This window comes from Pseudophryne corroboree, chromosome 1 (genome assembly GCF_028390025.1).
Source record: "Pseudophryne corroboree isolate aPseCor3 chromosome 1, aPseCor3.hap2, whole genome shotgun sequence".
NCBI classification, from domain to species: domain Eukaryota; kingdom Metazoa; phylum Chordata; class Amphibia; order Anura; family Myobatrachidae; genus Pseudophryne; species Pseudophryne corroboree.
The window spans coordinates 248833857-248859480 of NC_086444.1; the positions used below are offsets into that span (position 1 = coordinate 248833857).

General features: G+C 42.5%; 1 protein-coding gene across 1 annotated transcript in view; it reads left to right on the forward strand.

Moving 5' to 3' along the window:
* The window catches only part of HSD17B4 (hydroxysteroid 17-beta dehydrogenase 4), a 566121-nt gene that overhangs the window by 160884 nt on the left and 379613 nt on the right, over positions 1 to 25624 (forward strand). The window contains exons 4-5 of the mRNA XM_063964187.1: positions 11169 to 11228; positions 15420 to 15441. Of these exons, the coding sequence (XP_063820257.1) occupies positions 11169 to 11228; positions 15420 to 15441 (82 nt within the window). The remainder of the gene's footprint in view (positions 1 to 11168; positions 11229 to 15419; positions 15442 to 25624) is intronic.

Below are 25624 nucleotides of genomic sequence, written 5' to 3' on the forward strand. Positions count from 1 at the left end.
TGGTATCCAGATCTGCTGGAAATGCTCACAGAAGATCCGTGGCCTCTTCCTTTACAACAGGACCTGTTGCAACAGGGGCCCTGTCTGTTCCAAGACTTACCGCGGCTGCGTTTGATGGCATGGCGGTTGAACGCCGGATTCTAGCGGAAAAAGGCAGTCCGGATGAGGTCATTCCTACGCTGATTAGCTGTAACGTCCTTCCTAGCCTCAAACATTATCACTGTATATGGCGAAAATATGTTTCTTGGTGTGAGGCCAGGAATGCTCCTACGGAAAAATTCCATCTGGGCCGTTTCCTTCACTTACTACAGACTGGAGTGAATTTGGGCCTAAAATTAGGCTCCATTAAGGTTCAGATTTCGACCTTTTCCATTTTCTTTCAAAAAGAATTGGCTTCTCTCCCAGAAGTACAGACTTTTGTGAAGGGAGTGCTGCATATTCAGCCTCCTTTTATACCTCCGGTGGCGCCTTGGGACCTTAACGTGGTGTTTGAGTTTCCTTAAGTCGCACTGGTTTGAACCGCTTCAAACGGTGGAGTTAAAATATCTCACTTGGAAGGTGGTCATGTTATTAGCTTCGGCTAGGCGAGTGTCGGAATTGACGGCTTTGTCTCCTAAAAGCCCCTATCTGGTTTTCCATATGGATAGAGCAGAATTGCGGACCCGTCCCCAATTCTTGCCTAAGGTGGTGTCATCTTTTCATATGAACCAACCTATTGTGGTGCCTGTTGCTACGCAAAACTTGGAGGATTCTGAGTCCCTGGATGTAGTCAGGGCTTTTAAAATTTACGTGGCCAGAACGGCTAGAGTCAGAAAAACAGAAGCACTGTTTGTCCTATATGCGGCCTACAAGGTTGGCGCCCCTGCTTCAAAGCAGACTATTGCTTGCTGGATCTGTAACACGATTCAGCAGGCACATTCTACGGCTGGATTGCCGTTACTAAAATCTGTTAAGGCCCATTTCACTAGGAAGGTGGGCTCGTTTTGGGCGGCTGCCCGAGGGGTCTCGGCACTGCAGCTATGCCGAGCTGCTACTTGGTCGGGTTCAAACACCTTTGCAAAGTTCTGTAAGTTTGATACCCTGGCTGAGGAGGACCTCCTGTTTGCTCAATCGGTGCTGCAGAGTCATCCGCACTCTCCCGCTCGTTTGGGAGATTTGGTATAATCCCCATGGTCCTTACGGAGTTCCCAGCATCCTCTAGGACGTAAAAGAAAATAAGATTTTAAACCTACCGGTAAATCTTTTTTTCGTAGTCCGTAGAGGATGCTGGGGACTCCGTAAGGACCATGGGGATAGACGGGCTCCGCAGGAGACATGGCCACTTTAAGAAAGACTTTAGGAATGCGTGTGCACTGGCTCCTCCCTCTATGCCCCTCCTCCAGACCTCCGTTAGATAAACTGTGCCCAGAGGAGACGGACAGCACGAGGAAAGGATTTTTGTTAATCCAAAGGCAAGATTCATACCAGCCACACCAATCACACCGTATAACTTGTGATATACTAACCAGTTAACAGTATGAAACCAACATAGCATCAGTCGAAGACCGATGAAAACTATAACATAACCCTTATGTAAGCAAAACTATATACAAGTCTTGCAGAATTAGTCCGCACTTGGGACGGGCGCCCAGCATCCTCTACGGACAAGTGCGGACTAATTCTGCAAGACTTGTATATAGTTTTGCTTACATAAGGGTTATGTTATAGTTTTCATCGGTCTTCGACTGATGCTATGTTGGTTTCATACTGTTAACTGGTTAGTATATCACAAGTTATACGGTGTGATTGGTGTGGCTGGTATGAATCTTGCCCTTGGATTAACAAAAATCCTTTCCTCGTACTGTCCGTCTCCTCTGGGCACAGTTTATCTAACGGAGGTCTGGAGGAGGGGCATAGAGGGAGGAGCCAGTGCACACCCATTCCTAAAGTCTTTCTTAAAGTGCCCATGTCTCCTGCGGAGCCCGTCTATCCCCATGGTCCTTACGGAGTCCCCAGCATCCTCTACGGACTACGAGAAAAAGATTTACCGGTAGGTTTAAAATCTTATTTCTCTAACGTCCTAGTGGATGCTGGGGACTTCGTAAGGACCATGGGGAATAGACGGGCTCCGCAGGAGACTGGGCACTCTAAAGAAAGATTTAGTACTACCTGGTGTGCACTGGCTCCTCCCTCTATGCCCCTCCTCCAGACCTCAGTTAGAATCTGTGCCCGGCCAGAGCTGGGTGCTTTTAGTGGGCTCTCCTGTGCTTGCTAAGAAGAAAGTATTTTAGTTTAGGTTTTTATTTATTTTCAGAGAGCTTCTGCTGGCAACAGACTCACTGGTACGTGGGGCTGAGGGGAGAGAAGCAAACCTTCTAACTGCGGCTAGGTTGCGCTTCTTAGGCTACTGGACACCATTAGCTCCAGAGGGATCGAACACAGGTACCTAACATTGATCGTCCGTTCCCGGAGCTGCGCCGCCGTCCCCCTCGCAGAGCCAGAAGTACAGAAGCAGCAGAAGCATGAAGACATCGAAATCGGCGGCAGAAGACTCCTGTCTTCACTTAAGGTAGCGCACAGCAAGGACGTGCGGTGAGCTAAATAGCTCAGGAGGCACTGGCTGGCACCATTGTGCGCCATTGCTCCCGCAGCACACCCGCACACTCCGGTCACTGTAGGGTGCAGGGGGGGGGGCGCCCTGCGCAGCAATTAAGGTACCTTTTGGCAAAATAAGACATATATCCAGTCAGGCACTGGATATATGTTTGAGCCCCCACCATTTTTAACACATAGAAGCGGGACAGAAGCCCGCCGCTGAGGGGGCGGGGCCTTCTTCCTCAGCACACCAGCGCCATTTTCTCTTCACAACTCCGCTGGAAAGACGCTCCCCAGGCTCTCCCCTGCAATATCCAGGTGCAAAAAGGGTAAAAAGAGAGGAGGGGCACATAAATTTAGGCGCAAAATGATCACAAACAGCAGCTACTGGGTAATCACTAAAGTACAGTGTAATCCCTGGGTTATATAGCGCTGGGGTGTGTGCTGGCATACTCTCTCTCTGTCTCCCCAAAAGCCTCTGTGGGGTCCTGTCCTCAGTCAGAGCATTCCCTGTGTGTGTGCGGTGTGTCGGTACGTCAGTGTCGACATGTTTGATGAGGAAGGATATGTGGAGGCAGAACAAGTGCAGGTGAATGAGGTGTCGCCGCCGACTGTGCCGACACCTGATTGGATGGATATGTGGAAGGTGTTAAATGATAATGTAAGCTCCTTGCATAACAGGTTGGATAAAGCTGTAGCCTTGGGACAGTCAGGGTCTCAACCCAAGCCTGATCCTACAATGCAGAGGCCGTCAGGGTCTCACAAGCGCCCACTATCCCAGATGGTTGACACAGATGCCGACACGGAGTCTGACTCCAGTGTCGATGACGATGATGCAAAGTTGCAGCCTAAAATGACTAAAGCCATCCGCTACATGATTATAGCAATGAAGGATATATTGCACATATCAGAGGAAAATCCTGTCCCTGACAAGAGGGTTTATATGTATGGGGAGAAAAAGCAAGAAGTGACTTTTCCCCCTTCACATGAATTAAATGAATTATGTGTAAAAGCGTGGGATTCCCCTGATAGGAAAGTAGTAATTTCCAAGAGATTACTGATGGCGTATCCTTTCCCGCCAACGGACAGGTTACGCTGGGAATCCTCCCCGAGGGGTAGACAAGGCGTTGACACGCTTATCTAAGAGGGTGGCCCTGCCGTCTCAGGATACGGCCGCCCTAAAGGATCCTGCGGATAGAAAGCAGGAAGCTATCCTTAAGTCTGTTTATTTATACACATTCTGGTACTCTACTGAGGCCAGCAATTGCTTCGGCCTGGATGTGTAGTGCGGTAGCAGCTTGGACTGATAATCTCTCGGAGGAGATAGATACCCTGGACAGGGACACTGTTCTACTGACCCTGGGACATATCAAGGACGCTGTCCTATATATGCGCCATGCCCAGAGGGACATTTGCCTGCTGGGCTCTAGAATAAACGCAATGTCCATTTCTGCCAGAAGGGTCTAATGGACTCGGCAATGGACAGGGGATGCCGACTCTAAAAAACACATGGAGGTTTTGCCTTATAAGGGTAAAGAATTATTTGGGGACGGTCTCTCGGACCTAGTTTCCACTGCTACGGCAGGGAAGTCAAATTTCTTGCCTTATGTTCCCTCACAGCCGAAGAAAGCACCGTATTACCAAATGCAGTCCTTTCGTTCGCAAAAGAGCAAGAAAGTCAGAGGGGCATCTTTTCTTGCCAGAGGCAGGGGTAGAGGAAAAAAGCTGCACCATGCAGCTAGTTCCCAGGAACAAAAGTCCTCCCCGGTTTCCACTAAATCCACCGCATGACGCTGGGGCTCCACAGGCGGAGCCAGGAGCGGTGGGGGCGCGTCTCCGAAATTTCAGCCACCAGTGGGTTCGCTCACAGGTGGATCCTTGGGCTATACAAATTGTGTCTCAGGGATACAAGCTGGAGTTCGAGGTGACGCCCCCTCACCGTTACCTAAAATCGGCCTTGCCAGCTTCCCCCATGGAAAGGGAGGTAGTGCTGGCGGCAATTCACAAGCTATACCTCCAGCAGGTGGTAGTAAAGGTTCCCCTCCTTCAACAGGGAAGGGGTTACTATTCCACTATGTTTGTGGTACCGAAACCGGACGGTTCGGTCAGGCCCATCTTGAATTTAAAATCCCTGAATATTTATCTGAGGAAATTCAAGTTCAAAATGGAATCGCTCAGAGCGGTCATTGCAAGTCTGGAAGAGGGGGATTTCATGGTGTCTCTGGACATCAAGGATGCTTACTTGCATGTCCCCATTTATCCGCCTCATCAAGAGTACCTCAGGTTTGTGGTACAGGACTGTCATTACCAATTCCAGACGCTGCCGTTTGGCCTGTCCACGGCACCGAGAATATTTACCAAGGTGATGGCAGAGATGATGGTGCTCCTTCGGAAGCAAGGAGTTACAATTATCCCATACTTGGACGATCTCCTCATAAAGGCGAGGTCCAGGGAGCAATTACTGATCAGCGTAGCACACTCTCAGGAAGTGTTGCGGCAGCACGGCTGGATTCTGAATATTCCAAAGTCGCAGCTGATCCCTATGAAGCGTCTGCCCTTCCTGGGCATGATTCTGGATACAGGCCAGAAGAAGGTATTTCTCCCGGAGGAGAAGGCTTTAGGAGCTCGTGACTCTGGTCAGGGACCTCCTGAAGCCAAAACAGGTGTCGGTGCATCACTGCACGCGAGTCCTGGGAAAGATGGTGGCGTCATACGAAGCCATTCCCTTCGGCAGGTTCCATGCCAGGATTTTTCAGTGGGATCTGTTGGACAAGTGGTCCGGATCGCATCTTCAGATGCATCGGCTGATCACCCTGGCCCCCAGGGCCAGGGTGTCTCTTCTGTGGTGGCTGCAGAGGGCTCACCTCCTCGAGGGCCGCAGGTTCGGCATACAGGACTGGGTCCTGGGGACCACGGATGCAAGCCTCCGAGGTTGGGGGGCAGTCACTCAGGGAAGAAACTTCCAAGGGCTGTGGTCAAGTCAGGAGACTTGTCTGCACATAAATATCCTAGAACTAAGGGCCATATACAACGCCTTAAGCCAAGCGGAGCCTTTGCTTCGAGACCAACCAGTGCTGATTCAGTCAGACAACATCACTGCAGTGGCCCATGTCAACCGACAGGGCGGCACAAGAAGCAGGGTGGCGATGGCAGAAGCCACCAGGATTTTTCGTTGGGCGGAGAATCACGTGCAGGCACTGTCAGCAGTGTTCATTCCGGGGGTCGACAACTGGGAAGCAGACTTCCTCGCAGACACGACCTCCACCCGGGAGAGTGGGGACTTCATCAAGAAGTCTTCACGCTGATTGCAAATCGATGGGAACTCCCACAGGTGGACATGATGGCGTCACGCCTCAACAAAAAGCTAAACAGGTATTGCGCCAGGTCAAGGGACCCTCAGGCGATAGCTGTGGACGCACTAGTAACACCATGGGTGTTCCAGTCGGTCTATGTGTTTCCTCCTCTTCCTCTCATACCCTAGGTGCTGAGAATTGTAAGAAAAAGAGGAGTGAGAACAATATTCATTGCTCCGGATTGGCCAAGAAGGACTTGGTACCCGGAACTTCAAGACATGCTCACAGAGGACCTATGGCCTCTGCCTCTCAGACAGGACCTGTTACAACAAGGGCCCTGTCTGTTCCAAGACTTACCGCGGCTGCGTTTGACGGCATGGTGGTTGAACGCCGGATCCTAGCGGAAAAGGGCATTCCGGATGAAGTTATTCCTACGCTGATAAACGCTAGGAAAGACGTGACTGCAAAACATTATCACCGTATATGGCGAAAATATGTTGCTTGGTGTGAGGCCAGGAAGGCCCCTACAGAGGAATTCCAGCTGGGTCGATTCCTGCACTTCCTGCAGTCAGGAGTGACTATGGGCCTAAAATTAGGGTCCATAAAGGTCCAGATTTCGGCCCTATCCATTTTCTTTCAAAAGGAACTGGCTTCACTGCCTGAGGTTCAGACGTTTGTTAAGGGAGTGCTGCATATTCAGCCCCCTTTTATGCCACCAGTGGCACCTTGGGATCTTAACGTGTTCTTGGGGTTCCTGAAATCCCACTGGTTTGAGCCACTTAAGACCGTGGAGCTAAAGTATCTCACATGGAAAGTGGTCATGCTGTTTGCCTTAGCGTCGGCTAGGCGTGTGTCAGAATTGGCGGCTTTGTCATGTAAAAGCCCCTATCTGGTTTTTCATATGGACAGGGCAGCATTGCGGACTCGTCCGCAATTTCTACCAAAGGTTGTGTCTTCATTTCATTTGAACCAACCTATTGTGGTGCCTGCGGCTACTCGTGACTTGGAGGATTCCAAGTTGCTGGACATGGTCCGGGCTTTGAAGACTTATGTTAACAGAACGTCTGGAGTCAGGAAGACTGACTCGCTGTTTATCCTGTATGCATCCAACAAGCTGGGTGCTCCTGCTTCAAAGCAAACTATTGCGCGCTGGATCTGTAACACGATTCAGCAGGCTCATTCTGCGGCAGGATTGCCGCATCCAAAATCAGTGAAAGCCCACTCCACAAGGAAGGTGGGCTCTTCTTGGCTGCCCGAGGGGTCTCGGCATTACAGCTTTGCCGAGCTGCTACTTGGTCGGGTTCAAACACTTTTGCAAAATTCTACAAGTTTGATACCCTGGCTGAGGAGGACCTTGTGTTTGCCCATTCGGTGCTGCAGAGTCATCCGCACTCTCCCGCCCGTTTGGAGGCTTTTTGTATAATCCCCATGGTCCTTACGGAGTCCCCAGCATCCACTAGGACGTTAGAGAAAATAAGATTTTACTCACCGGTAAATCTTTTTCTCGTAGTCCGTAGTGGATGCTGGGCGCCCTTCCCCAGTGCGGACTTTCTGCAATACGTGTATATAGTTATTGCTTAATAAAGGGTTATGTTATATTGGCATCCTTTGGTTGATGCTATGTTGTTTGTTCATACTGTTAACTGGGTAAGGTTATCACAAGTTATACGGTGTGATTGGTGTGGCTGGTATGAGTCTTACCCTGGATTCCAAAATCCTTTCCTTGTAATGTCAGCTCTTCCGGGCACAGTTTCCTTAACTGAGGTCTGGAGGAGGGGCATAGAGGGAGGAGCCAGTGCACACCAGGTAGTACTAAATCTCTCTTTAGAGTGCCCAGTCTCCTGCGGAGCCCGTCTATTCCCCATGGTCCTTACAGAGTCCCCAGCATCCACTACGGACTACGAGAAAAAGATTTACCGGTGAGTAAAATCTTATTTTTTGCATTTGCAGTGTTCAGAAAATGTTTTCCCAGTTACCCCCAGTATAGGGGAAAACAAATGCAAGACACTGTTTTATGCTTTCTCTTTGTACAGTCTATAACCGAACTTGAGCGTTTATACAAGGACTGGCAGTGATGTCACAGCCAGCATCACTTCTATGAAGTACAGCTTGTATGAAATTATCCGTCGTTACACATTTTACAGTGCTTGGAAAGTTCCTGCAATATGATCAATTATACATTCATCATTACATTTATATTACACTATTATAAAGGGAAAACATTTGTTCTCTACCACCTGTGCTTCCATTCATCACTATCGTCAGCCCCTAGATCACTCTGTGCACTGACTAGTGAGATGCATATACAGGTTGAGTATCCCTTATCCAAAATGCTTGGGACCAGAGGTATTTTGGATATGGGATTTTTCCGTATTTTGGAATACAGGTTGAGTATCCCTTATCCAAAATGCTTGGGACCAGAGGTATTTTGGATATCGGATTTTTCCGTATTTTGGAATAATTGCATACCATAATGAGATATCATGGTGATGGGACCTAAATCTAAGCACAGAATGCATTTATGTTACATATACACCTTATACACCCAGCCTGAAGGTCATTTTAGCCAATATTTTTTGTAACTTTGTGCAGTAAACAAAGTGTGTCTACATTCACACAATTCATTTATGTTTCATACACACCTTATACACATAGCCTGAAGGTCATTTAATACAATATTTTTAATAACTTTGTGTAGTAAACAAAGTTTGTGTACATTGAGCCATCAAAAAACAAAAGTTTCACTATCTCACTCTCACTCAAAAAAGTCCGTATTTCGGAATATTCCATATTTCGGAATATTTGGATATGGGATACTCAACCTGTAATTGCATACCATAATGAGATATCATAGTGATGGGACCTAAATCTAAGCACAGAATGCATTTATGTTACATATACACCTTATACACTCAGCCGGAAGGTAATTTTAGCCAATATTTTTTGTAACTTCGTGCATTGAACAAAGTGTATCTACATTCACACAATTCATTTATGTTTCATATACACCTTATACACACAGCCTGAAGGTCATTAAATACAATATTTTTAATAACTGTGTGTATTAAACAAAATTTGTGTACATTGAGCCATCAAAAAACAAAGGTTTCACTATCTCACTCTCACTCAAAAAAGTCCGTATTTCGGAATATTCCGTATTTCGGAATATTTGGATATGGGATACTCAACCTGTATTCACAATTACTTAGCACCTTTGCAATATGTGGTACAGTTACTCTGCTGATGGAGAGTCCAAGTGTGGTTGTTCCTTGGTTTTATGTACAAACAGACATCTATTTTTTTGTTCTTTGCAGAGCTTGTCTACAACTTGTACATGATGTTGGCTTTTCTTCTGGATTAGTAAAAGCATGTATTTCACAGAAGTGGATTTATTTTCCATTAAAAAGACACTGCAGTAGAATGGCCTCACTCTCAAGGGTCAGGTTCTGAATAAGCGCTGCATCACGGCTGTCTGAATGCAGTACTCCAAGTCTGAAATTGCCCACTCAGATTCCTGCGGAGTTTAAATATTAAACTTTCACATTGTTTGCGGCTGACAAGCATTACACCTTGCTTAAAGATCTTTATTTATGCACAGTAGCATTATCATATTTTCTGGCTGTGTTATTTTCCATTTGGCTTTTCCTTATAAATCTTCATTTCCATACATATTTCACTCTGTGTGCAATTTATTCCCAAAGATTAGTACTCCCTACTAATATCTTTGCAACCCTTCTGTCAACATTAGCTGACTGATGCGGTTATTATCTCGTTGAGTCGGTGGCACTAAAGAATTCTGCTGTTTTTGCCAGTAATCTGTTGAATTCTTTTGATTAATAGTTTTCCAGGTAATATCACCCGCTATCTATATAATGCTCTCTCTCCATAATGTGTATTACACACACACAGGTATAAAGTGAGAATGAAGAACCACTCATACATCATCATCATCATCATCATCATTGTCATTCTGTCTAAAATCCGTCATAACTAAAAGTTGCTCCTTTACAAATCCATCACCCTGAAGATGTCATTTTTGCACTGCTGTAATAGACCCTTTGGCATTAATCTCTAAGGTGGTAGTCACTGACTGACTGTTAAGTTGTACCTGTAGCATACTTTTCTGTGGCTTAAGCATATTCATTTCCATTATTTACTAGTAAACTTACACATTAAATATTGTCTCACAGAATGTCTGCTTCCCCTGTGTGTGGAGTACAGATAATAGCAGAAAGAATGGCTCTACATTTCACTTAAATATCTGAAGATGGAACCTGTATGCTGGTTTTATTTTTTGGCTATCAAGATATACATTATTCGTAACTGAAACAATGTATTAGGTTAAGTGGCTTACCGACCCCGGGATCTCAGTCTCCTGATTGGCGGGGGGCGAGCGCAAGAGGCCCCTTACTGCTCGCTTTGCTCGCCACAGGTTCTATTCACACTCTATGGGTGTCGTGGACACCCACGAGTGGCAATAGTCCCTGTTAGTCGGCATTCCAGAAAATTTTTGGTCATGATGTCTAAAACTGCATATGTGTGAGATGTGGGCCAGTTTACTGAGTGACTTTATATGTGAAGTAGGATATAATGGAAAAAATGGTTAGTCACTGGATGGTTCCTTGTCTGCTTTATACCTGGGTGTCAACAGGTATGCCCTCCTTTTAGTTGCTCCTGAATGTACAGAGAAAAAAGGCACTTAGAATAACCAAATTCAGACATAAAAATATATAAATGTGGAACACTCATAAAACAATTGCAAGTCTACAATTCACTAGAGATGAGCGGATTCGGTTTTACTCGGTTTTACTCGGTTCTCAAAACCGAATCTTATTGGCTCACGGATGTCACGTGTTTTGGATAGCCAATAAGATTCGGTTTTGAGAACCGAGTAAAACCGAGTAAAACCGAATCCGCTCATCTCTACAAATTCACAGAGATTGATTTATTGGGATTCCACCCTACAGCGTTAATTTTAAAACCTTTCCCGAGCATTGAAGAACAATGAAGAATAAATAGTGTTAAATATGGATTAAAGATGTTTCCGTTTGTGTTTCTGCAAATATCCATTTCAAAGCCACTCTCACAGCTTGCAATTGAAAGGACTTTTACCCCACTCTTAAGCCTGGTCTTTGATACAGTTTTCATCTCTTTACAGGTATGTCATTGTTTGTAAATGTGGAGTGATTTTAATCCAGTTGCAGAAAATGTGCTATGGATAGGTTATTACTGCTACCACGTGCAATATCACCCATGCACACAGACTGCTGTAAATCAGGTCATTTTTTGTTTTTCTTTTAGATTCTGTGGAAGCAGGAGAGAAACTTATCCAAACAGCCCTGGATGCATTTGGGAGAATAGGTAACCACTTCTATTTTATACCATCCAATAGGTAACTTGGTGATGAGTGCAAGGAAACTGCTATAAACCAGCGTTGGAAAAAACCCCCCAAAAAAAACAGTTGTCTTTTTTTTTTTTTATAGAACATTTTCATTAGAACATTTTCATTAGAACATTAATGCAGCCAGCGTTAAAAATGAGTCTTGTTTGATATATTAATGCTGTGAGACATTGCTGTCTATTAGACGCCTCGATCAGTGCTTTCTAACATTAACAATCCTACTTTGGGTTAATGTTAGCAAGCATTAAAATATGGTTGTTCAAGGTTTCTAATAGATAGCAATGTTTCACAGTGTAAACATGTAGGATTCAATATTTTTTCATTAAATCAATAATGCAACACAACAAAAAAACTGGTTTAAACCAAAAAGGTTTTTTTTACGGTTTTATTTTCCTACCCTGCCAAACATTATGCAATGTCATCCATGAGTTTCGAATAAATGTTAAGTCAGAACACAAACCTTTTGTGTAATTGATTTACAGACCATTTCATTAACTTCTTTATTGATGTCTTCAATTGTTGTGCTTATCTCTATTTGTCAATACTTTATCATCTCTAGAAGATGAACATTTTGAAGAGCCATAAAAAGTATTGCAAGAGTTAGTCTCTCTAATGGTGTGTACACACGGTGAGATATTTTCATCCGATTTTGACTATAGTCAAAATCGTAAGAAAAGTTAGTGCAGATTGCAAGGTGAAAGTCACCTTGCGATCCCGATTCGATGCCGATGCGCGGTCCCGCGCAAGAATAGATTGACTTTGCAGGCAAGTCAATTTTGACTCTCTCAATAGAAGAGAGAGTCAAAATTGACACTTAGCCAAAATCGCTCATAGTATCGCAAGCACACTTGCGATCACTTCAGTCTTTTTGGTCCTGGAAGTGACGTCATACACTCGCCCTGCAAACGCTTGGACACGCCTGCGTTTTTCCAAACACTCCCACAAAACGATCAGTTGACATCCATATACGCCCTCTTTCTGTCAATCTCCTTGCGATCGGCTGTGCGAATGGATTTTTCGTTAAATCCATCGCTCAGCAACGATTCGCTTTGTACCCATACGACGCACCTGCGCATTGTGGTGCATGCGCAGTTTTGCAGAGTTTTGAGCTGATCGCTGCGCAGCGAAAAACTGCAGCAAGTGATCAACTCGGAATGACCCCCCTAATTCAGATCTGATCGCAGCAGCAGCTAATTTGTTAGCTAATGGGCAAAACCTAATGCACTGCAGGGGGGGGGGGGGCAGATACAGTATAACATGTGGGGTGTGTTCAGACTGAAATCCAAATTGCAGTGTATAAATGAAGCAGCCAGTATTTACCCTGCACAGAAACCAAATAACCCACCCAAATCTAACTCTCTCTGCACATGTTATATCTGCCACACCTGCAGTGCACATGGTTTTGCCCATTAGCTAACAAATTTGCTGCTGCGATCAGATCTGAATGAACCCCATGGTTTCCTGCTGAATACCCATGTATTCTGGATACTGTACAACATGCTCCATTATGTGCAACTATGTCACGTTTTGATGGCAGTTCATCTACACGCCTTATGAAGGAAAAGTCAGTTTTTCAGCATGTTATTTCAGGATTACTGTTTTCATGTGAGAGGACACTTAGAGGGGATTCAATAGTTTTTTGTGCACTACTAAGAAATGGCCTCCTGATGGAGCAATTCAATTTCCATAATTTCGCCCGCATCCTCCTGAGGTGGTGAGCAGAAATGGTCGAAAAGTCAGGCTTTAGGGCTTCCAAATGGCAATTTCCTTTTTGTGTTCAGTACTTCAAACAGGTTTAGTTGTGGGTGTGACAAGCACAATACATATTTGGGCCCCCAAAAACAACTGTTCCATTGGGCACCCATTACTTACTGGTGTGCCAAAAAACAATTGAATTAACTCCTTAGTAGAAGTCATTTTATTTATTTATTTTATTACCTTTTTTTTGTCATTGTTGTTCATAGTTGTGTATATACTTTTACTTCCAAAACTTTGCTCCTTCTGCTGTTTAGTTAGCTTCTGCTTGCTACCTCTGGGCACGTGCGGCCGGTGGATAACACACTGCCGCATTCTCTTAACTCCTGCATAGCTTCTTCCTTTTCGTTCTTTTGTCAGTAGGAGGTATGTTCCTTTTGGTTCAAAGTGAGGATGACTGTTTGAACGAATCTATGTAAACTTTTGGGCATATGTGTGGCTTATAATTTTAACTGGGTGGAATTTAATATTTAGTTTTAAATGGAATTCTATTAAAGTATATCAAGCCGTTACTCTTAATAAAATAAATAATAAAACTAAATAATTTAGGAAACAAACTTAACTGTACTTAAGTAAGGTCTCAGTGGCCAGCATCAAATCTGTGTCTTAAAATCTGATGCTGGACATTACTGTTATGCCTTAGAGTACATACGTAATTGTCATTGAGATTAATGCTGTTAGGCTTCACTGAGAAGTGCTTATATATCGGATAATGAACCCCATGCTGCAAATTACTTTGAACATTAGATGTCACAGGTGTTCTGTGGTTATAGAAAAGCTTTAAAAAGCCAAGTACTTTTTACATAGGTCACAGAAATCCAATTTGACTTCTATGCATAATAATTTACAATTGGGAGTGCAATATTCTATAGTAATACACCCATTTTCCCAATGAATATGAAACCGGTGAGATTAGAACTTCCCAATTATGTGACATTACATCAGAACTCACTGTTTATACAAATCTTGATATTCGCAGAAAGTAGTGTGTGTGTGTGTATATATATATATATATATATATATATATATATATATATATATATATATATATATATATATAAATATATATAAAATCATTTGTGAACCAGCGGATGATACAAAGATATGCAACAGGGTAGACACACCGGGAGGGGTAAAACTAATGACTGATGACCTAGGTAGGCTTGAGAAATTGTCAAGAACGTGGCAACTACAGTTTAATGCAAAAAAATGCAAAATCATGCACTTGGGTCTCAAAAACCCAAAGGCTAAATATAGTATCAAGGGTACTATAATGGAAACTACTGAGGAGTCACTATTTCAAGTGACTTGAAGGCAGGAAAGCAATGCAACAAAGCAATGAGAAAGGCAAGTCAGATGCTTGGTTGCATAGGGAGAGGAATCAGTAGCAGGAAAAAAGAAGTGATAATGCCACTGTATAGGTCATTGGTGCGGCCCCATCTGGAATACTGTGTCCAGTTCTGAAGACCATATCACCAGAAGGATATAAATACATTAGAGAATGTACAAAGAAGGGCAGCTAAAATGGTGCATTGCCTACATCACAAAACTTCCCCGGAAAGGCTAAAAGATCTTAACATGTATAGTTTGGAGGAGAGAAGGGAAAGGGTCTTAAAGTTTAGGAGGGAAACATTCGTCAAAGGAAGAGAAATATTAGAACTCGAGGACATACACTGATACTGGAGGGGGGGAGGTTCAGGGGAAATTTAAGGAAAAATTACTTCACAGAAAGGGTAGTGGATAAGTGGAATAGCATCCCATCAGAGGTGGTTGAGGCCAAGACTGTAGAGCAATTTAAACATGCTTGGGACAGGCATATGAGTATCCTTGCAAAGAATTAAGGTTCAAAAAGGGTTGAGATTGCCTAAAGGATAAAAAAAAAAGGGGCAGCCTAGATGGGCCAAGTGGTTCTTATCTGCCGTCAAATTCTATGTTTCTATGTTATTACAGCACGGACGGTGTAATGGGTAGCGTTACTGCCTCACAACACTATTAGGTCAGGGGTTCAATTCCCACCATGGCCCTGTGGGGAGTTTGTATATTCTCCCTGTGCATGGGTCTGTTTCCACCGATTTCCTCCCACACTCCGAAAATATACTGGTAGGATAATTGGCTCCAAACCAAATTAACCGTAGCTTGAATGTGTGTACATGTGGTAGTGAATATAGATTGTAAGCTCCACTGGGGCAGGGACTGATACGAATGGCCAAATATTCTCTGTAAAATTCTGAGGAATATGTGTGCACTATATAAATAACTGGTAATAATAATAAATAAACAAACAGAGATATAACCAACGTGCAGCTTGATCTTTTCACCACTGTGGTTCTCTTCATTTATAGTTTGATTATTTTTTTTGTCTGTTATTTTAATATTTGGTCCATTTTCTTTTACAGATATTGTTATAAACAATGCTGGGTAAGTAACCTTCATTGGGATGTGCATCTATTTAAATGACTGTGGGTGTAGAAATGAGCGTTGTTCACCATTAATTGTTCTTTTGCAGCATTTTGCACTCTGCATACCCATACCATAGTTTTGGTATGGAGTTTCTACCCTTACCTAGGTTTCTTTTGCTGTGTGGTGCTGTCTAGTGTGTACAGATTAGCATCATATACTGCAGATTTACCTCTCATCTTGCGGTTATCTTGTCTTCTGCGTGGCAGAGTACAGGCTAATGATACAGGGCAACAGCTGTGTAAAACTCTGTACCGCATTTCTCAAACAAGAGTATTTTCACGCCGAGAATACAGATAATTATTTTAAGATGCATTCGTTGAATGGCTGGGAAGAGAAGTCGTGTTTTTAAATTTTAATAATTACCAGTATATTACTGTGATTTTTGGCATACACATGAGCAGCTATCTGTACTGAAATACAGCGTTGTGTCCATGAAGGATGTAACAGTATGCTGCTTGCATTGAATTCCCTAACCACCCTTCTAGTATGCCATCAGGTATGAATTTCAAGTTCAGAGATGCAAAACCTATACATCTGAGGAAAACCATTACGTTTGCAGTTCAGTGGAACGTGAAAGTTATGTGTGATGTATAATTATATTATGGCCTGTAATAAATGTAGAGGCGACAGTTTGAAAGGTAGCATTACGATACCCTGTTGTATTAGACTACTGAGTGTACTCTGTAATATATTACAAATGATTCACAAGTTAAGTGCTGAAATTTAATTTATTTAGTATATTAATATCCGACTAATATTGATTAGACTGTCCTATGACATAAGCTACTGTTCATTTACCTAAAATGGAAATCAAACTTGATTAAAAAAATAAATACATTTGTATTGTGTCTGAGACAGGGGTTCCTTGTGATGTCTGCAGCCAACGCTATGTTAATAGATCCAGGACTGGCAACTGGTGGCCCATGGACTATGAACTTTATAAGAGTTTTATATTAAAAAATTAGAACTTCCTTTTCATATACTGTATAATATGATTTTTCTTTCCAACTTTTATTTATTTCCTAGGTTAAACAGTCATACATAGTGAGACATATAGGGGGAAATTCAAGTAATCTTACTAAATTTTCATGTAAAAAATACAGGCTTTACTGCAATTTTTTGCATGATGTTTTTTCGGGCAATTCAATTAAGCACGTGGAATCTGGGATTAGTTGTGCGTTTTTAGTTGTCGTGGCCTCGGGGAAAAAATAGCACTTATCTGGGATTTTGATTTGCCTGCCTCCGGGTAGGTGAAAAAAAATCCCAGATAGTGCTGGCTTTTGCGGATAATTGGATAGCCCCTGGTAGATGAATTAACCACTATAAATTACAGCGGCTAGTTGAATTCCCCCCTTCCCCCTAGATTCTTAAAGAAAGAGCATAACAAAAAAGAAAAACAACATTTCTTTTTGTGTACCAAATAACAATAAGCAATTTGGACAGTCTATAACGGTAACCTATAATTTTCTTGGTTTTATACAAAAAGTGGGTCGAAGGACAGGAGGAGGGAAAAGGGGCAGTCCAGTGGGGACAGACTATCAGAGAGGATGTAGTGAACCAAAATGAAGGTTAAGATGAGAGACATGGAAAAATTGTGGTACAGTAAACTGCCCATGGTTCCCAAGTCTTAATACTTATTATTAATAATGATAGTTGTCATACTGTATATTCCATATGGTAAAAGTACCATATGCGAATGATTTCTAATATGAATTTACATGGCATATGAATTGTATATGTGTTTTAACATATACCTACTACGCTAAAAGTCAAGTGATTTATGTAAAGGTATGTGTGTGAAGGGATAAGCAGAAAGGTAAAATGTTTTTGGGCACAGACGTGATTTTGTAAAGCTAGTACTCGTTGTAATTGACTCCATACAGCAGTTGCTTTTAGTTTTTTGGGTGTCTGTGTTCTCATTGGTGCCTACACATTGACCATTGGGGCTCAATATATTATGCAGCGCTTTGGAAAGCCACTTTGTCTTCCGCGATTTCAGCTGCTGGATTTAAAGGGTCAATAATATTAAATACAAAGCTAGGCATGAATCCAGCGTCTGGAATCACTGAAGAGTTAGTTGTAAAACGCTTCCAATAAGAAATATACCTCTAAAGGGGCCTATACACTGGGCGATGTTTTTGACCATCGATATTATCGACCAACGATATTATCAATGGCTGATTTTTACTACGCACTGGACGATATCGATGGTCAGTTTGGACGATATGAGAGCAAATACAACTATATTGTCCAAATTGACTGGCATGTTTGAACGATGATCGTTCAACGATGAACGATTGCGGGCATGCGCATCGTTCATCGTTGATGCATCCACACTGAAAGATATGAACAATTTATCGTTCATTTATGAACAATATCGTTCATATTTTACAAGATATCTCCCAGTGTGTAGACCTCATTAATGTTCTATCCCTGTCCGAACTGAGAACAGGAGACTGTTGCTAAGCAATGAGGTAATTATTCTGCTTGTGCTTACATAGATATATACTCCAAACCTAGCCTGACAATAAGCGGTCTTGAGAAATTTCCAATTACACATAATTTTTCCTACAGAATTGTAAAATTGCAAAAATAATCATGGGGGTGGGGTATTTAAAAAGGAATATGGTATGCAAAATAACATAAATAAGTGCCTGTGCTTGCAATTTTGCTACTGGCACATGTAGGGAAAACAAAAAAAAAAACCGATACGGAAGACTATGATCTTTTCAAAAAGCCAAGTATAATACTTCATGACAGACTTGCTTTAGGCAAATCTAGTTTAAGCAGATGTATGGAGCATTACACTGTATGAGATAAACCATGAAACTTATATGGTCTGAAGTAAAGCCTGATCTTAGGTCTTTTGACCCCACAGAATTTAGATATTCACAAGTAGTTTGCGTAACACCAGCAAGGCAATTAAACCTATTCACTTGTGTTAAGTGAAAGTAACCCCATTTTCTAGTATCTCAGAAATTAATTGCAAATCAAAATAAATTTGCTAAGTCTTCTTATATTTTATTTGTATAGTAATAATACAATATGTAACAATTTCCAGAGAATATTGAATCCTTCACATTAAGCAAGAAAAAAAAGGCATTTTGCTTCCCCCAGCACTCTGAATGATAACAGTAACCAGATATAAATCCCACACAATATTAGATTTCAGAGATCTGTTACATATATTTGCGCAAATGTATGAATAAGCCCCAAAGCCTCATCAAGTCGTCTATGTATATTTGGGGTCCCTAGCACTATATCTAGGTGTGGCACCCCAAACACCAGCATAAGCCAGAAAGCCCAGGGCAGCATACCAGTGAAAAAACTATAGTGTTAAGAATCCGAAGCTATAAAGATGGTGATACAAAAATTAGATGTAATTAAAATGGAGAAATAGTGTTAAAGAAATTAGTATGTGAAAAGTGTTAATAGAATGTGAAAGTATGCCACACTAAAGCCATCCAGCTCAGCCAGTCCAGTGGCACCACACCCCACACCACCATTACCCCAATCTGGGTCTATGATTAACCAGCAAGGAGCCACATGATAATGGCTCCTTACTTAAATATATCTAAGCTAAGAGCTACCTACCTTGGAGCAATCCCATAATGCTCCCTGTGGCATGTAAGGGCCTGCGCCTCCTCCTAATGCAGGAACCTCTCTGCCTCTCACAACAGATCTATATAATGGCAGATGCACACATCTGTACCATACCCACAATCATACAAAGAGAAGTTATACATTCCACACAGACATTCTGCTGAACTGAGTCAAATACAGTACATGGGCTCAGCCCTGTGATCAACAATGCTAACTACTTACCACCTTAGTTAGTTTAGTGGTTCCAGTATTAGCCCTACAGTCAGTTTTGAAAACTACTTAAAAGGAGGAAGAGTTTCAAGGCCTTGTTCCCCTTAATGTTTATCGTCCTCCTTGACCTGTTTGCTTACAGTCACTCCCTTGGCCTTGCAGGATTGTTTTGTCTTTGTAAACACTCCTTCAGTATTTCTTCTACCTACACATCCTCCTCTCCATTTCCTTATCATTCATCAGTGCTTTGTTTTTTCCAGGTGCTTTCTGTCTTAATGATCTTCTCTTGGTGAACTAAACTGCTCTTTTGGCTTTCACAACCACTTTTATGTGGACATCATACAAAACTACCTCTCAATGTGTGTACACACAGTGAGATCCTTGCTACAGTATGTCCGATTTTGACTATGCGATTTCCATTGAACTCCGCCAGAGCCCAGATAGCACAGATAGTACAGATTTTGACTATCTGTGCTTGAGATTTTGTCTATGTACGATTTTGACTATACTGTGTACTAGATAGTCAAGATTGACTTGTCTGCACAGTCTATCTAGACTTACGATACCGACCCCACGGGGAGTGCGCATCCGGATCGAAACTGTATCGCAAGCTGCCTAACACCTTGAGATATGCACTAACTTTTCATAAGATTTTGACTATATAGTCAAAATCTTACAGATTTATCTCTGTGTGTACACACCTTAATTGTGATCTGTCTCCTTTTTTATCCCGTGCGTCCAATTGCCTCTGCCATCTACTTCTGGATGTCTAAATACTGCCTAAATCTCAACATATTCAAAATAATGCTCATAATCTCCACATTTTCTAGAAAAGGCACCTTTCTGCACTCAAAACATTTCCCAAATCCCTTTCCTTTCTCACATTTTCTCCCTCTTTGAGTACTGAAACAACCCATTATATGACCTTCACCCCTGCCTGATGAGATGCTCCTCCAACCTTCAGTCTTTCAAACACACTCTCTCAAAGCTCTCCTCTTGGACAGCCTTCCTCCTTTAAACTCTTTTCCTACATCCACTTCAGTTCCCACTAGCTTTTATTCTCTCAGCATTTCCCTCTATACTTTAAGCTTTCACAATTGGAACCTTTCTACCCTTTTTCTCACTTTTGCAAATCCTTTGAAATACTCTCCGTTTGTGTTTATTTTTATACTGATTTGTATGATTTCTTACTATCCTATGTTGCAGAGTATACAAATACAGAATGAGTGTGTGCACAAAGCTCTACTTCACTGCTGGAACTCTCTTTACTCCTAATCATCATCTTCATACCTCCCAACATGACCCTCTCCAGGAGGGACAGAATTCTCTGCTCCTGGGCTTCTACCTTACTGTTATCCTTCTTCAGGAACTGTATACCCATGTATACAGTCAGGGCTGCCATCAGAAATTGTGGGGCCCGGAACTGACAAAATAAGCAGCCACCCCTACCCCACAGAAAAGAAATAATAATAATTATATATACAGTATATAGTAAAAAATAAATATATATTTAAAAAAAAAAAAACCCTGTGCACATACAGATCACCATATTATGCCCCTTGTACCATATTAATGACCCCAGTAGCTGTGCTTCTTATATACATAATTCCCCCTAGTAGCGGTGCCGCTTATACATGTCTCCAGTAGTAGCGTCGCTTACACATAATAACCACACACACACACACACACACACACACACACACACACACACACACACACACACACACACACAATCACTCTCATCATAATCTCATCTCCTGTGGTAGCAGCCTGTTACCGTGTAGCTCCGGTCCCTTTACAGGCTCGAGTTCTGACACTGTCACGGGATAAGGAAAGGACACTGCAAGCTTTAGTTGAAAACATCCCTCCCAAGAGCCTCCTCTAGTATCTTTAATAACTGTCTCTCCTCTGAGGCGGCGGCTGTTTTGGGAGGGACGTTTACAATTGGAGCTTGCAGTGTCTCCTCCCCTCCTGTGACAATGTCAGAACTCGGGGCATGAAAAGGGGGCAGAGCAGAGCGGCGGCCAGATGGCGGCATGATGAGTGTCCCGGACCCTCCCCTCTCTGTTAAAGAGGCCTGACCTGGGACAGCTGTGCCCGCAGAACCCCCCTGATGGCGGGCTTGTATACAGTATAAAATACAGAAGTTATGGCAACAAGAAACCAGAATCCTTTTTCCAACATTTCAGTATGTATGTATGTATGTATGTATGTATGTATGTATGTATGTATATCATCAGGGATGGAAGTGTCATGTTTTGTTCTGAGGGCTGTCACAACTTCCGGATTGTGTGCATTAACGCTGCAGAGGAGGGCAACAGACACGGGTGTGGTGAATACCTGTGGTATGTGTGAGCACTAAGATATCCGCTTTATATTGTTAGTGCATGATATCGCAGCTCTTGCCATGCTGTTGAGTGGTTGTCTGTCATCACATCAATTTAGAGGCACAGATGTAGAAGAGATTTGTTAGTACCTTCCTTGTGGTGTAAAGGTGGCCATCCACTACTCAGACTTCTCTAAAACTGCAGTTCGCATCAGATTTCTCTTGAACTCTCCCGGGAGTGTCCCGGGTATCGAATCGGATCGGACCCTGGCTTTAATTTTCACTATGTTCACTTCAGATATATCTGATGCGATCTATCATGTGCCAACAGATCGCATCAGATTTATCTGATGCACACATGCTACATGTGATTGATCTGATGTGATATTTAAATATAGTAGGCTAGGCTGGGCTACCAGGGGGCTATATAACAATAACCATTGGTGGGCAGTGTGATTATACAGTAAACATTGGTGGGCAGCGTGATTATACACTGTAAACAATATCCATTGGTGGGCAGTGTGATTATACAGTAAACATTGGTGGGCAGTAGGAATATACACTGTAAACAAAGCATTGGTGGGCAGTGTGTCCTTCACATACCAAAAATCAAAGGAATCCGGTCCAACTTGTCTGTGCTGCAGTCTGATGCTGCTGCCGAGTCCTCGTGGTGGGTGGGAGTTGCCAGGGAGATGCCAGTCAAATGACGCTTCAAATGAATCTGATCAGATACATCTGAAGTAAAAAAAACACCCGATGTGCACCTGATTTCTTCAGATTCAGATAAATAGTTGGGGCAGCCTCAAAGATCTGTAGTTCAGACGTATCTGACATGGGACTGCGCATCGGATCGGAAGAGCCATCCGATGTGACACTATTCTTCAGATTTTTTGGTCAGATGCGTCGAAATCTGAAGAAAAGTGCCCAAATCGGATAAGTGGATGGGGGCCTTAAGATTTGCTGTGTAGGATATACATTGTTTCTATAAAGCAGAGTGCTATAGTGCAGATAAATGGCATGTTTTAATAATATCAAGACATTAACATTTACTTTTTACCTGTATTTAATGTAGTCCAGCTCTTTGATTGTTACATCACAAAGAGCATTATGACCCCAATTTCCTGTATAAGAATCAAGCTTATTATAAAGTAAAGCAACCCTCTTGTGTAAAGAAATGTTTCTGAAGTTTTATTCACCACCTTGCCGAACTAAAATATTTGACAGTAATTCTTCTCCACTGAGCACTCTTCTGTTCTTGCTTTGATGTTTTTAATTGTTACCATGGCAAAGTTAAATTACTCTGTGGAGACATCCATTTTAATTTTAACTTCCCAGATGCTGCTTAATTCAACTGCTGTTCGATGCACAAGCCTTCAGCTGCAACTTTCAGTATTAACAAAACAGAAAAAGCTTTGGTGGCAAACAGGCATGAGATGCCCATCTTTTTGTCAGGCAAACAAAGAATTGGAGTATACTTAAGCTTAATGTTTCTAAAGCCCCATACACACTAGACGATTTTTATTAATGATATGGACGATAACGACATTTCTGAAGGATATCCTCCAGTGTGTTTCACTATTTTGTCAACGATACACGCTCCCGTGGGTCATTGATGAGGTCTTCTATCGTCTGTACATGCAGATCAGATTTGACTATATCATCTGAAACTGCATGTTCAGGGTGGTGGCAGAATGACCTCATTGAACGATATAGTTAGTAATGTTGTTCAGTTTGTATGCACGATCTCTCTTGCCCAGGAGTTCAAGGTCAAACACTGATGATATCGCTCATGGAGCATATTGTGTAGTGCAGGCCTGGTCAACCTGTGGCTCTCCAGCTGTTGTAAAACTACACATCCCTGCATGCCCTGCTACAGGTTTTGCATTCCCTAATGGCAAATCTGTGGCAGGCCATGCTGGGACTTGTAGTTTCACAACAGCTGGAGTGCCCCTGGTTGGCCAGGCCTGTTCTAGTGTGTACCCAATGTAAGTGTGCCAGTTTCCTGCACATAATGGGTGGCAGCCTTATTGTAAACTGAACCAGTATTTATAAGAATGTAGTCTAATCAACTTACTAGGAACAAGTGACAACACTGAAGCATGAGGAGCAAAGTGTCTGTACTGGTTACATTGGTTTTAGGGCCTTTAACGGTATTACATTTTGGACATGTTTATTACAGGTTGAGTCTCCCATATTCATAAATTCTTGGGACCAGAAGTATTTGGGTTTTTCTGTGTTATGGAATATTTGCATACCACAATGAGATATCTGGGGATGTGACCCAAGTCTAAACATGAAATACATGTACTTTTCTTATACACCTTTGTAGTAATGTTGTGAGTGAAACAACAGAATTTGTATGTGTTGAACCATCACAAAGTAAAGGTGTCCTCTCAGTCGCACTCAAAACAATTAAACATTTTGTATATGTGAGATTTGGCGTTCCCAGTGGAACTTACACTTAATTTTCAACACCTGTATATCTGTGAGTGATCTTTAGGTGAATGCCTTACTTATCTTTGGATGTAATTTTACATTAGTGTCCGGGAGATGAATTATCCACTATAAATTACCTGTTGCTGTTCCATGTCCGCTGCCGTTAATTACTCTTGCTCCCCATGTCCTCCTTAATTTAACATTCTCACCCTCACAAACTCTTCCTATTCACATGTCTGATCTTGTTATGAGATACGTACACAGTCACTCTCTTTGTGCTGCCTCTGACCTACACTTCTATCTGATAACCACCTCCAAGACTTCTCCTGTGCTGCTCACCTCTTATGGAGCTTCCTACCCTGCCTTATGAGATGCTCCCCTAAACATCAGTCTTGCAAACACTCTCTCAAAGCTCACCTCTTCACTATGGCCAACCTTCCTCCTATAAGCTCCTTTCCTACATCCACTTCAATTCCCACTAGCTTTTATTCTCAGCATTTCCTTCTAGACTTTAAGCCAGTGGTATCCAACACAGGTCCTCGAGAGCTACCAACAGTTCACGTTTTCCAGCTCACCTAGCAGTTGCACAGGTGTAGTCATTACTAACTGACACATTTTAAAAGATCCACAGTTGGAGCTAATTACTTCACTTGTGATTCTGGGGGAGATGTACTAAGCCTGAAAAGTGATAATTATCACTGTGATAAAGCACCAGCCAATCGGCTCCTAACTGTCATGTCACAGGCTGTGTTTGAAAAATGACAGTTAGGAGCCGATGATAGCGACTGTGAGGAGACCTGGACAACGTGAACTGTTGGGTAGCTCTTGAGGACCAGGGTTGGCTACCCCTGCTTTAAGCTTTCACAATCGGGAACCTTTCTACCCTTTTTCTCACTTTTGTAAATCCTTTGGCATACTCTTCCGTATGTGTTTTATTTTTATACTGATTTGTATGATTTTTCACTATCATACGCTACAGAGAACACAAATACTCAATAATGAGTGTGTGCACAAAGCTCTACTTCTTTACTCCTAACCATCATCTTCATACCTCCAACATGACCCTCTCCAGGAGGGACAGAATGCTGTGCTCCTGGACTTCCCTCTTACTGTTATCCTTCTTCAGGAACTGTATACCCATATATACAGTCAGGGCTGCCATCAGAAATTGTGGTGCCCGGGACTGACAAAATAGGAAGCCCCCCCTACCCCCCCAAAAAGTAGTAATAATAAAAGTGTGTGTATGTATGTGTGTGTGTGTGTGTGTGTGTGTGTGTGTGTGTGTGTGTGTGTATATATATATATATATATATATATATATATATATATATATATATATATATATATACATACATATACAGGTTGAGTATCCCATATCCAAATATTCCGAAATACGGACTTTTTTGAACGAGAGTGAGATAGTGAAACCTTTGTTTTTTGATGACTCAGGTGGTCATTCCGAGTTGTTCGCTCGCAAGCTGCTTTGCACACGCTAAGCCGCCGCCTACTGGGAGTGAATCTTAGCTTATCAAAATTGCGAACGAAAGATTCGCAATATTGCGAAAA